At 35.3% G+C, this 14662-nt stretch overlaps 1 protein-coding gene across 4 annotated transcripts in view; it reads right to left on the reverse strand.

The window, feature by feature from the left end:
* PPFIA2 (PPFI scaffold protein A2) overlaps positions 1 to 14662 on the reverse strand; it is a 345661-nt gene that overhangs the window by 229224 nt on the left and 101775 nt on the right. For 2 of the 4 annotated variants that reach the window (XM_075727718.1, XM_075727717.1), the window contains exon 1: positions 12826 to 12906. The exons of the other annotated variants lie outside the window; for them this stretch is intronic. In XM_075727718.1, the coding sequence (XP_075583833.1) occupies positions 12826 to 12906 (81 nt within the window). Of the gene's footprint in view, positions 1 to 12825; positions 12907 to 14662 lie in introns of those variants that run through there. 4 annotated transcript variants of the gene reach the window in all.

Raw genomic sequence — 14662 nt, forward strand, 5'->3', positions numbered from 1 at the left:
CCTCTATAAATAGCCTATCAATATTAAAAAATCATGTGTAATGGAAGGAGAGTTGGTTTCAGAGACCTGTTATGGCTCCTCACAAGCCAAAGGTGAGAGAGAGGATGAAACTTGTCGTGAAGCTCAAACCTCCCATGGAGTTGTGCTGCTCAGAATACAGAAATAAGATGCAGTCTGTGAAGTGTTGCCATATATTGCTGTTCCTGGAAGAGTAAGAAAGGAAGTGGGCAACTGTGAGGAACTTCCAACAACAGTTTTGTCATTGGTTGGTTTTGTTTCTTTCCCCCCCCCGCCCCCTCATGGTTCCTGTTGATTTACTTTGAGCTTAAGAATGTAATTCTGGATAAAGGCTGTTGGGCCTATATGCTGTCTAACTTCCAAAATGATGCTTGCCAACAACCGCGTACTAATACCTGACCAAAAGTGTGTGGATTTAAACTGTAACTTGAAATTATTAAGTCTATGACAAGAAAATGCCCTATAAGAGAGCAGGCTAAAAATTGTGATTGTCGGGGAACTTCACCACAAAGCTTGGTGTTTCTAGAAAATCACATAATAAAAGTGTTGAAGATGAATAAGAACTACATAAAGAATCCAATTAAAGGTATCTTTAATAGGCAGCAAAAGCAGACTAGGAGTTTTTTAATATTAGGCTAAATGTAGAAAGTATATCTATTTATTTAATATGTAAACAACCAAAATATGTTACAATTTTAGTCCACCGGGGACATCACCCTCAGGAGCTCAATTCCACAAACGGCAAAGTTGCTGTGCACTATGTAGTGTCCTGCTGGGTCTGAAATACTGGTAGTGAGAGGGTAAAAGCAAAATATAGTGAAAAATATGAACTTTGACTTGTCAGGAGAAAACAAATATTCATGATTTATTTAAAATACTGCTGGACTCATTTGCTACACAAAAACTTAATGAATTGTGTTACTTGATCAAGGCAGATTTTTGTGTCAGTTTGCATCTGTTTAATTTAGAGAGCCACTGAAAGGTAAGATCACCTTTCCAAAGTCCCTTTGTCTGGAAAACTGGAATCAGTGCCACTGAATAGTGAATACTGACAAAGCTGAGACTCATTATTGACTTCAGATATGACTGCTTTAGTGGCAGAGCTCTGCAAAAGCGAGAGTTCCTTCAGGGCACGTACAAGCTGGGACAGGCTTTCATATTAGTTATGGTAAGTATTGTCTGCCTTCTAGTCACCAAAGATGTGCTGTGCTGTGGTAGAGCACAGTATTGGAAGAAAAGATACTTGTTTCTACTGTATTCAGTAGCAGCTGTATTCTGAGTATTATTCACTGAGACACCCTTAGAAAAAAAAGAACACAGTAGAAAAGATCTCAACTTAACTTTTACATTTTGTTTTCTTATTATTCAAAAGGACGCAAAAACAAACAGTGAATTCTGAGAGAGATTAAAAAAAAAAGAAGTTATACTGAGTGCTAAACATGATTATACTATGGTAAATGCAAAATCCAATTAAGCTTTAACTGAAGACCATGACTGATGCTTCCAAAATGACTTTGATAAAAGAGGATAGCTATTCAACTACTTGCCAGCAATCCAACTCCAAGAAGCAATTCAAAGCACTACTCCTCCATAATGAACCCATTACAGCTTCCCATCATACCTCTAGGAATTCTCATAAATCTCTTACAAATGATATCTGTAGAGAAGCTTTGTGTGTGCTTGTAAAGATATTATGTTTAAAAATAGAAGTAAAAAGTAATGCTTCTTGAGGGACAATCTATGCAGACTTGAAAGATTCTTTAGTTTAATGGGTAACTTTTAGTTCAGTGTTCATGCTCCCTACTGACTTGAATTTTTCCTTGGTTCCTTGATTAATAGTTTGGCTAAATGCATTGAGTTTTATACCATTATCTGAAATAAAAAAAAACCCCAAAACAAAACCAAAAAACCAATCCAAAACTGTTTCCAAAACTGCTCATTCTTTCTTCATTCACTTATATTTGTATGTGAGCTGTGTTAGTTTTATGCATGTAAGAAACATGATGGTGACTGTTATATCTGCTGAAAGGAGAAAGGGTTGTTTCTTTTGGTACTAAACTGGAAGCTGATGGAGAATTCCAAATTCGGTTTTAATGTCATGCCTTGGTTTATTCAAACTTAAAAATCTTTTGGTCTCTTTTACTGACCAGCTGAAAATTCACAGACCATCTCAAGCAAGCTACAATGTCCCCAGTCTGAGGAAATGAACATACGCACTACTGTCAACAGATCTTTATTTGAAGCACAAAGGTTGATGTTGACAGCTTTACTTCAAGCAATATATGTGTGTATATGTGTGTTTAGTGTAAGTTACTAATTTCATTCTTTTGCTGAGCACAGTTTAGCAGATATTTAGCTTTATGCTCTCCTGTTCATTACAGTGCTAGCCAAGCCATCCAAGGCTTCAGGCCAACAGAGGCCATATATGTTTTCAAAGCTTATGAGATACATCAAATCCACCCACTGAACCAATCTGGAATTCAGGTCCCCAACTACATGAAACAGAGACTCAACTACTAACCTGAAATAATTTTCTGTCTACCTACTACTAATATAGAAGTATGGTAAAGAAAAGAGGTTTCCATAACTTAATGTCAAAAAATCTTTTTCCTTGCTTCATCAAAACTGTACATTAATACTTTTTTATTTGCTCATAAATGTAACATACTAATAATAATTTTATCCATATAATATTTATTTTAGTAATAGAGTCCTAGGAAAATAATAATTATACACACTGCAAATAGCATGCCTTGAAAAGATTCATCTGAAATGATGGTATGACATTAGAGTCAACACAGTTTTTATCAATGTATTTATATTGACAAAGATTAGCTCAACATAGGGAGGCTTATCTTTCTGCACTCCTTCAGATGAATACACTCTCCCATAATACAGTTTGGAACTCACAGAACTCGGCCCTTATTCTGAAATGCTGCCTGAATCAGAGTCTGCCATTACAGAAATCAAGTCTACATTGGAGTTCTAGTTTGCATTAGGAGGTCTGAAGCAAATTTCCCCATTGTCTCAACTTGCTTTGGTTTGCATCATGAATTGATTTCAGAGTGTCTGAACTGGATCCCTCCTGGATGAAATGAAACTGAAAGATGATGTCTGAGAGTGCATCTAATGCTTTCCATCCATTCGTGGATGTTCAGACAATGGGACTTGACCAGACCTATTCCAAAATAACCACAGACATCTCCTCCTCTTTTGCTCTAGAGATTAACTTTTATTCTGCCACACTACTTACTAATGGAGACATAAGCACAGGAATCCACATCAAGTAGCTTCCCTTACACCTCGGTTAGGTTTATAGCACAAGCATATCTCCACATGTAATCACATCATCAATGCATTTTCAGTGCCATTGGCATCTCCTCACCACTCTGGCTTTGCTCTGCACCAACACTGTTATGGTTGATGGTATAGACAAAGTCATTCCTTCACACCGTGCCACCACCATGCATGCAGTATTAGAATACTTAATTTAAAAAAAAAAAAAAAAAAAAATCAACTCATACTTTGTTAGACCTATCACTAGAAATAACACATTTCATAGGAACACACATTCTTAGTCATGCGAAACTGTATAATTCTTCCTAGTGAAAAAATATAAACAGACCACTTAAATTTCCATGAATCAGTAACTCTCATTCTTTCAGTGAAATACTGACTCCATGGTTTTTCTCATTTGTTTACATATTTGATTGAATCACAATATCAACTGAATTATGTCAGCTGTCATTTCAAAACAATCCTAGCCTCATAGTCCTCCATAAATGTTATGCTAAGCATAACTGCCAACTGAATATTGAAATACACAGGAATAGAGGAGGTGAAATAAAATTTATTTACTGAATTCACTACTAAGAAATTTAGTATTAAAAATCTTGTGATGTAGATTAACACTACTCCATTCAAAATGAAAATACAACCTATGAGTAAAGGTTAAATTGGAATATTTACTTTAATGCTTCTATCACAGTAATTTCCCCAAAACAGACGTATCTATAGGCTAATAAGTTCCTCAGCAAAAACATTTATTCACATCTCAACTTACTTAAAACCATTAAAATAATGCATTTTATTGCATAGGACAGTTCAACATGCCAAGTATTTTGCATTGTTTGTCTTCACCTGCTTTTTTCCTTGCCTTAAGACAGATCTAAGAAAAAGAAGAAATTTGCAGGTAGATCACCCACCTCTCAACATCATCAGCTGATGCTGTTGATAACGAAGACTGCATGAGTAAATGCTACAAGAATAACAGGCAAGCAACAGATCCTCTTGCCTTACAAATTTATGAACTATGTATAAAAAGACTGTGAGGACAAAACGCTTTATATAAAATAAAGTGAACACTGTGCTAGTTAGTAATTATACTAATTCCATTTACTTATTTTTTTCCAAGTCTAATAAGTTGTTTCTGTGCAACTATATCTTTCTCTAAACTTTATCTTTCTCCAAACGAAAACCTTTTTTGTAAGTAATGATATACAGTATTTCCAGCTCTTGAAGGATATCTAATTAGCATAGATAGATGTAGCCATGTAGATGGCTACATTTACGTTCTTACAGCTAATTCAGGCTTTCACACAGTAAAAGCTACACCGAGAAGAATTTTGAAGTTATACACACTACTAAAAGCTAGTCAAGACAGCACTAAAAGCTTCCAGACCAAACACCCTCTTTTACTAAATACCAGGAAGAGGTACTGTCCTCTACTTGGTCCGACATGTAGCAAACCAACAAGGAGGCAGCATGATCTAGATCTGAGACAACTACTAGAAATATATTTGAAATGCACAATGAAATCAGCAAATTACTTACATTCTCCTCCCAGAGAGGGATGGGAAAGCTTCAGCAGTGCTGCATAGCAAGATTGGTAATACTCATCAAGGGAAAAACCATGCCATTTCCAACAGATTATCATCATGATTTACACAGGGTGTTCAGGACATGCTTCTACAGAGACACAATCTGTGCTCTCAGAACAGGCTATGCCTATATTGTTCTGTTTTTCCCTATAAGGAAAGCTTATTACCCAAGCATTCTGCTGTCTTACTCTACACAGCTTGTGTTCAGTTAAGAGAATGGACCAACCAGTATCAAACCAACACATATTATTGTGTAATAATCCTTAGTATTCTTACTATTCTGGAAAATACCAGTTCATTTCTTCCTCTAGTTTTATTTTCTATGCAAATTATGGTAAAAGAAGCCCAGGTTCAGAATCCAACACTGAAGGCACTTCTGAAATTGAGCCAGAAACGTGGTTTCTAGCTATGATTCAGAAACCATACCATGATCCTATTTCTGGAATAGGAGGAAAGCACTCCTATTGCTATTCCTCCTACTGCTCCCCTGCTTTTATTGGTCATATCCACTCAGCTGCAAAAGAAACAGCAGCTCTGTTGTAGCCCCATGTCGTGGTTTAGCCGAAACCAGGACACCCCAGTGCTTCTGGCAGAAAAAAGAAAGGTGCTTTCCGAATCTTTACTCCATTACTTCGCAAAGTAGAACTGGCCACAGTCTGAATGACAGGAATTCTGCATGGGAAAGGTGCATTGCCTACTCTGCTTGGTTACTGTTCAGTTTCAACGCATGAAAAAAAGCTATTATGTGGACAAAATACTTTTGTATGATAGCCAAAAGAAAAATTTACATGAATATTGACTTAGGACACAAAGCCTTTAAGCTCTTTTTATTTTGTTTTACGTATGTATTTTAAGGTCCTGTATTCTTTGCTTACTTTAATCACCATATTTTTGGAGTAAACAACATAATTTACTAAGTCTCTACAACTGAAAAATACTATAGACAGAACCCTTCTATGCTCGATTATTTTCTTAATTGTTTTATGGAAAGCATGTGTCTGCGTGTGTGCATGTTTTGTATCTATAGATCAAAACAGTCAGTTAATATTCAGTCAAGTCACCCTTCCCAGTTCACTGCACGCAGAACAGCATATTCATAAAAACTATCAGACCATTTTATTGACTAGCTGGAAAAAGAACTATGGAAAATGTCGGGCCACGCAGTGCTACTGATTTTTAAGTAGGAAGAGGGTATGTGGCGGCAGTTGGGGCAGCTCTCAGCATGACTCCAGCTACAACTCAGAAGCTAACCAGAAAACAAGCAGCTTTTCAAAGATACTGCCTGTGTCACAGGTGTGGACAGGATCGCTGCTAGTGAGGACACTGTCTTTCATGAGCTCTGATGGCCACAAATCTTATGCAGAAACAGCCCTTCTGCAAGCAAAATTATTTCTCTAGATACTTAAGGCACATTACATTAACACTTCACAGTAACACGGTTTTAGGGCTTTTTAGCCAAACACCTAGATGATGTTCTTATTTTCCTGTCAGCCTGAATAATTGTGTTCCATTTTGGGAGTCCAAGTGCCACATTCTCACCAACTCAGTAACATGATTAAACCTACTAGTTGTCAGTATAGCTGGACTGATTAACAAGTGCTCAGTCTTCTCCATTCTACAAAAAAAAGTAATTTAACAGCACTACCAGGTGAAACTTATTGAAAGTTTATTTGGTATAACATGTTTTAATGTATAAATTTTTTAAATATTTCTCCTTCAAAATTGTATAATTGTTTGAATACAGAGAACATTAATATATTGGGGTACATTCAGAATAACACTGCGTTAACATGTCTGTATTTGAGCAGAAAAGCTCTAAGTTTGTTCTTCACAAAACAGGCAATAAAAATACATTATCACAGAATAATAATAGTAATTAAGAATAAATAACACTCACTTGTAACTTAAGACCAGCCCCTATTGCCATTTGTCATTTATTTCTGAGCAAAAAAGCCTGTAAGCATATTCCTCACACTATTGCTCTGAAATTCCTAAATTCCAAAATTATATAAAACCCATTTATAGGGTTATAAATATTTCCAAGCCATTTGCAATGCAAATCACTTTATTATTGCCTCCTGCCTTTGCCACTGCCCAGACTTTTTAACGATTTTTTTTTGGCTACAGGGTAAAGCACTGGTTCAGCATTACTACTTTCTGTCACTGTTAACATGTCAGAAGTCTTTAAAAACACCTCACTGTCAGCCTTTCTGTCACTGTTATTATTTATATTCACTAACACAGCTTTAAAACCTTCTGAAGTCTACGACAACCTACATGATCTGTACCACGACTTTTTGCACACAAAACCAATTATTCAGTTGACTCTGGTTATAGTTGGCCTTTTAGTGATGTTTACCATCATTACTGATACAAGTTACCAACTGGCTATGGACTTGCAGCTTTCACAAAGAACACGCCTCTAGTACTTTTACATGGTGTTTGTAAAAAAACGTTCTGCGCCAGTGCGTTAAGTAAAGAGAAAAATCTTTATTTAGGCAAAACTACGGGAGAAATCCCATGCCTGGCAGAGGGTTGCTGGAAGGAGCTGCCCACATGCTCGGCCAGCTGAAGGGATCAAGATAAGATCAGATTCCACAGTTCTTCGGTGGACCTGCTGACACAGCACTGAAAGTACACACAAATTTTTTGCCCTATTCCACGTTATATACGGTATATTTTCTGCAAGTGCAATTAAGTCTGCACAGAGTAGGAATAGAGTCATCAAATACACATTTTACAAGAATTTTGTAGTGGTATGAGTGATCATGTCAAATACAAGGTGACTAATAACCCATCTCCATCACAAAAACTGTATTTTTTTAATAGAACTGGGGTTTCTGCAAAGAAACTCAAGAGCTATTGTCTTTGATATTAAATTATATTGCACAGAAATATGTGAGGCAACAAAATAGTCAAAGTTATGGCTTATTAAACAGAGTAGCATGGCATACTTGCCCAAAGTATAATCTAATGATAAATGTAGGCTAATAAGTGCAATTACAAATTTTAACAAGATACCTTCTCTTACAGGAGAGGCTTTTTGTTTCATTTACTATTTCCATATAAGAAGATAAATGAAAGAACAATAGGATTACTGAAACACTAAAACTACATGATGGTATAAAACAGAAGTTCTGGGTAAGTATACAGTTAATCTAAACTATTAATATAGGAAGTAATAGGGAAATTAATGAGTGCATCTAGTATTTCTTATAGAATATGCTTTTTTTCACACAAAGCACTTTCTGTACCAGAAAGTAACATTTTTGTTTGCATTCTGTTAATTCACTGTCATTGGAGTGTAACTTTTAGTTGCTAAGAAATAAAAACCAGTAGTAATCAGTATCATGGTGATAGATATGGTTTATGTATAGAAACGTTTCCCAGTTTCCCAGTAACCCAGTTCCAAACCTTTGATCAGCAATGCACTTTTACAGTAGTTCATAGTGTATTTACATTTTTATGTCATATGAATATTTTAGGATTTCTCTGCAGGTTTTGTAAGAAAAAGTCATTTTATTTCTTTATAGACCTTCTGATCATCAGATAGCTTTTAAAAAAAATTGCTTTAACCTCCCAAGGTTTCAGAAAAGACCAGCCCTTACTTCATTACTTGTCAGGAAAAAGGATTATACTCTAGTTGTCCTAAGAATTTATTTATAAACCACAAATCTCATCTGACTATAAAATGGGCTAGTATTACTTCCAAATATTTGAAAGCTTATGTTTAGCATTTATGGAAACTGTTACTACGTATTGCTGACTTGAAAGCTGGAAGATGCAGCCAGATCCATGAGCCCTGTGCACTGCTGCAATTTGAGTGTGTTTGTCTCTACTGCACATGCCTAATTCCTAAGTTCTGCCTATTGGCAACTACTGTTTGCTCTCATTTAGGCCTGTGCTTTAGATGTGTGCTTAGCTTAATAATTGAAAGTTACAAGAATTAAAAATACTGTTCATAGAAATATTTCATTTTTTTTCTTTTGCAAAGACGCTGAAACAGAAAAAAGGCTCCTTCGATTCCAAATTCTGTTGAAATAAACATCATGTACAATGTGAAGATATTTTGAATGTTTAGAAGTTGTGCAAGTTAGTATTCACATGTATTAGTGTAGACAACCAATTTAAGAAAACAAAAAATATTTACTGGATATGATAAACACCAACATAAACGTAAGTTGCTTTTAAATGATCAAAACCGTATCACGCAACTTTCAAAAACAAAATCTGAAATTTCAAAATTAAGTTCCTTTGTGCTTAGCTTTCATAAAAAAGGAACCACCCTCAAGTCCTCTATAAAACAGATTAAAAATTTTTTTCAGTGCAGTTTCCCATTTCATAACCAATAGCCAAGTTAAAAATATTTCCTTTCCAATCCAAACTTTTCCACTTGTATCATTATTTTATGCAAATAACCGCTAAATACAGTGAAATACAAGACCAACCAGAGAGCAAGGCAATGTTACTACTTGAACTTTGATGTTTACAACGTTCATGAAAGATACATGTTCACTGTAGGACTGCTGGCAAACTAATTTATCCACATAGAGTAGTAGAAATACTATCTTTTTAACAAGCTTGAAGACAAAAGGAAATAAAATCACTGCCTTCTGTTATATAGCTGCAGAGGTTTCCCAAAGTTGGCACAAGCAAATTGAGATGAAACAGAGAGATACTGAAATACAAAGCACTAAACTTTGGTATTGCCTTCATTATTATAATACTAAACCTTGTTCATAACAACATTACAACTCCTACCTTTCATACAGTATATAACTTCTTTATATGACCTCCTCTCATATTTTTCTATTTTAATTGCTTTAATCAAGCGTAGCCTAGAGATCAAAGCTTAACCTTCTTTTAAATATAGCAGGTGGTTCAGCAAATATACTGAACCAAATCACACCTTTAAAATTTGCAGAATTTCAGGACTTCTAGATAGTTGCAGATATCAATGTAATTTTCAAATTCAATACTTTTTCTGAACAGTAGGTGTCCTGGAGACCAAAGAAGCTAATAAAACACAACAAAGTGAGAGAGAAGGGGAAAGTGAAAAACACTGTTTATTCGTCCTGTCATTGCAGGTGAAAATATAATTTTAAATGTTGCAATTAGTTGTCAAGAAATTCTTTGTTAATTTCATCTACTAAAATTAAAGTTCATCAGGCAAGAAAACCTCTGAATTTGAAAACTTATAGCAGATCTCTAATTTCAATTAATGGTCACTTACAGAGTGAACAGACTTTATAAAGTTGATTTTAAAGCATGTTATTCAAAGCATTTGATTACAATCTTAATAAGCACTCAAAAACTTGCAGAGTTATCCACTAATTATGATTCTCCCCAGCCCAAGTGCTCTGCTAGATGCATCCCTGTATGGCCCATCTGATTCCTTGGCCAGTAAAGGCCAATTCGGTCTTATTTCCTAAGAACATCAGTGAAATGCCAATAATATTTACAATCTGCACACATGCTATGTGCTTCTTTCAGTACCATTTTTGTTGCTGAAAGAATTAATATGTTGTGGTTTTGAATCAATGTACAATTAATTCAGCTGCTTGATCATTACATCAATGTACAATTAATTCAGTAGCTTAATCACTCATTACCCTCCATCAGACAGAGTTCAGGTCTTCATCTCACAATTTTTGTATTTGTTCAGTTTTAAACATGTTAGACCTTGGCTTTGCTAAGATTATTTTCACACATTTAGGTTAAATACCAGTATATATATTTCAAATTAAGAACCACTAAGCTGTCCCATAACTTTGCAAGCTATTTAAATGAAAGAGATCCTCTGTCTCAAAGAGATTACAGTGTAACATACAGAAACAACAGAATAGGTAAGAAAGCAAAAGGTGAAAGTAGCTTAAAAAAGATCAAAACAATTAACAAGTCATATGAAGTCCTTCTCAGCAATTATTACATTTGTAAGCAAAATGACTGAAGTAACTCAAGAGGGAAAGAGAAGATACCACAAACGTGGTGGTCAAAAGCTAGGAAGCAAGGAACGACAAAGGAAGCCAAGGCAAGAACTGGAAAGTTCCTTCACAGATCTTTCTTTATACTGCACATATGTAAACAAATAAATAGAAAAAATAACTTAAAAAGGGAAACAGGAAAATATAGGCTTTCTTTGGTGATTTTAAAAAAATATTTCAGGGATTCTTTTAGCACTGATAACCCCAAGCTGTTCTAGAACACAGAGACTGTCCTGAATTAGAAGCTTTACATTCTGAGGTCATTTAACACTACATTGCTCATTGAAGTATCCAGAACACAAGAGAAAATTAGGTTATATTTCCCTTTTATTTATTGTCCCCTCAGCTTAAAGATCAGTGGAAGAAATAATTTTTAAAAGATAATTTTTTGTATGTAGGATAATGTCTACAGTAATCACAGAGATTGCTAGTAGCAACAATACGTACTGTAAAAAAATTATATACTTCATTGTAAGCGCTTACTTTCATAAAGTACCACATAATAAAATAGTCAATTTGGTATCACAACCAAACATCCTAATTTTAGTGACTTTTTCAACTTGACATACTCGGAAAGAATACCTGACGTCAGGAACTGTGTTTAAGAGCACAGCTACAGAAGGCTGTACAGAATATTTAGATGTCAGTGTGTGAAAAAAGTAGTCATGCTGTAGAGGAACAGGCCTGGGGCATTCATGTCTGAATCACTGCCAGGATCAGCAGATCGTCACTGTTAGGAGGATGCCACTCTTTCTGCACAGCCCTCAACTATCATTTGACATCACTGTAAGAAGGGCAAGACAGTAAAATTAAAAACAATGGATTGAAAGAAGACAAGAATGAAATACAGTTATTGGACCCAAAGAATGGGGTACCTGTATTTTGTGAAAGAAGTTTGCCATGCATTTTATGATCAACTTTTAATCAAGTCAGATTGTTTGCTCTGGTAGCATACACAGGATTTATTACATATTAAAGACATCACACTATAATAGCATAAAGTAACCAAGCAGACAAAACCATTATACATTTTTATATGTGTGTATATATATACATATGTAGGAATGGGAAGGTTATTTAAATCCTAACTGTATCAGAGGCTGAGCTGAAAAAGCTATCGCCACTTTAAGTAGTGGAGTATTTGAATTACCCTGCAGGGCCAGAGTGCTATAAGGAGCAGCTGGGGCAGTGGGGTTGTGGGGTTTTTTTTATTATTGTTAAACCTTAACGTAGAATTACATAGTTTTCCAGAGCCAAGACACTTTAGATTTCTTTTAATCAAATGCTACTGAAAGATGGTTGTAATTAGACTGGTTGGCAAATTAGATTTAGAGCATATAAGAAATTCTTACCTTTAGCTAAGCACACAAGCTTATTTACCTGAATGAGGCAAAACTTGGCTTAAAACTGAGAACCTTAATAATCCTAACAACAGATTCTGCCTATCAGTTGCACATGTATGATTACTATCCACATGAACCAAATTAAGCATCAGTAGCATGAAACTACATTCAGGATTAATATAAAAAAATCCAGACAGGTACAACACACAAAGTTTTTAAATTTTTTTTTTTATAATATGAATTTGGAATTTCTGATAATGCCAACTCAGTGTTTATCTGAACTAAACAGAAAGACAGTGTGGGTCTATCTGAGGAACTATAAATCTAATGAATTGTGAAATGATAATATTATTGGGAAAGACAATCCATAGCAACGTCATTGTGAATGTAATTTTATGTTTGTTTAGGAACAATTTACATGCTGATTTTTTTAAGGCAGCAAACTTACTGTGATAATATTGATTTCTGACATATTTTCTCCTACCAATACAAAACTAATTAACACATAAGCTTCTTAACCTGTTTGCTACTCTTACTCAAAGTTTATCTATCGTTTAAATACCAAGAAAAATCCTTTCAGTTTTATTGAAGTTCACTTACCTGAAAAGTATAAACCCGGGTCCCATTAGGAAGATGCACTTTAGGAGACGCAGAGACAGTGTTCATATCCGAGAATATCATTTCTGGTCACACACACAATACAATCCACAGAGAGCTACAGATGCAGAGTGCTAAGCTCAGAGAGAAATCCTTTCATACATTTAGGGAGGCAATCGTACAAAATGCAGTCTGCCCCATCCGTTCAGACGTACAGTGACAGCACTTTGAATTCCCCACTCCTACATCTGTGAGCTAAACTGTAAGGTCATCGCTCCCTGACCTCTAGCTCAGCTAGCCCTTCAAAATATGCACAAGGAATAAAAATCAGAAATGCGGAAGAAAAGAGAGCTAGAACCTACAGTACATGGAGCTTGTGCAGAATCTGGCAACGCTTTGGACCTGCCCATCTGTTCTCAGTGATAATCACCTCCCTCCACCACAGCCTTGCAAAGTGATTATGCTAAGCATCCCAGTTAGCCAATAACACACAGTTTCATTTCCAGCAAGCATGCACAGTGAAAAACAGAGGACCTCTTCTGACTAACCTGCAGCATGCCTTGTGTTCAGTTTATAGCTGTATTTGACAACAATGATAATTTTATCATTTCAGTTGCTGATAGTTAACACATTTCAACTTGCTTTAAATAACACAAAGGTGGGGTTTTTTCTTTTGACTGTCTTGCCTACATAAAAGAAACAGTGTCTTGCTCTCCAAATTAGTATTTTTCATATTTCTCAATATTTGGGTGCTACTACAGACTGCAAATAGCGGGAAATAAATATTTGTGAGACTGTTTACAGAGCTACAGTCAGTTTAAATATAATACACATTACAAGCCTCTCTTTTCTCATTCTTTTCTAATTCTTTTTTCTCATCTTCAGTCTGAATCTCTCTTTAGGAAAGGTTTACCTAACATTACTATGTATAAGGTTGAAATTTTATTCTGAGCCTTACTGTGCTTCACAAAGCTATAGACCTACAGCTTAGCTCATTAGCTATACACAATACCTTTAAAAAAAGTTATTTTTAAGGTCGATAATACTTGTGAACACCCGCACTGAACATCCAGAAAGCATTCATTGCATTTTTTCTTCAAACACAGATCATGTGAACTACATGAAGACATTAAAGAAAGTAATATTCAAAGAACTTGACACCTTTTAGCAACAAAAAATAAGTGTTCCATTTACAAAAATTGAATAGTAGGGTTTCAGCAAAGGGTAAAAAATGTAAAGTGGTTGGAAAACTAACTTTACATGTTCTGTCAAGCACTTTGTATTTTATTCATAAGGTTTAAAAGAGAGACAGAGAAACCACTTAAGAAATGGTACTTTCAAAATGAAACTTGTCAAAAATCTAAAAGCCTGGTGAGTTGCCAGGCTGCCTCTGGTTTTTATTCTGTTTTATCTTAATGCTTTTAGCAATTGAAGATAATACAGCTTCTAAAGTAAAATGACTATGAAAGGAGCTGGGATAGATGCAGAGATGTCTGTGTGTTTAAATGTGTATGCCAGTGTGGTGCATACCACAATAATCATATTTTGTAAGGCAAAGAGAAAAAATCCCCTTAGATCCTAGTCATGTCTAACAATTTCTTATTACCATGATATTGCTTCTATAACATTTACCGAATCAAAGCAAAACTACTGTCTGGAACATTTTCTTGAGACCCAGATTTCAGATTACAGATTATTCTACCCTCTGAGCTCTCTCCCATTAGATCTAGATGCTGGTATTAGCAAAGGGGTCCCTCAACTGGTCAAAGGAAAGATACCAGATTGTTGGTAATCTGAGTATAGAACCTTTTATTCTGAGCTAATACTTTCTCTCTTATAA

The sequence above is a fragment of the Pelecanus crispus genome, chromosome 1 (genome assembly GCF_030463565.1).
Source record: "Pelecanus crispus isolate bPelCri1 chromosome 1, bPelCri1.pri, whole genome shotgun sequence".
Classification (NCBI taxonomy): Eukaryota; Metazoa; Chordata; class Aves; order Pelecaniformes; family Pelecanidae; genus Pelecanus; species Pelecanus crispus.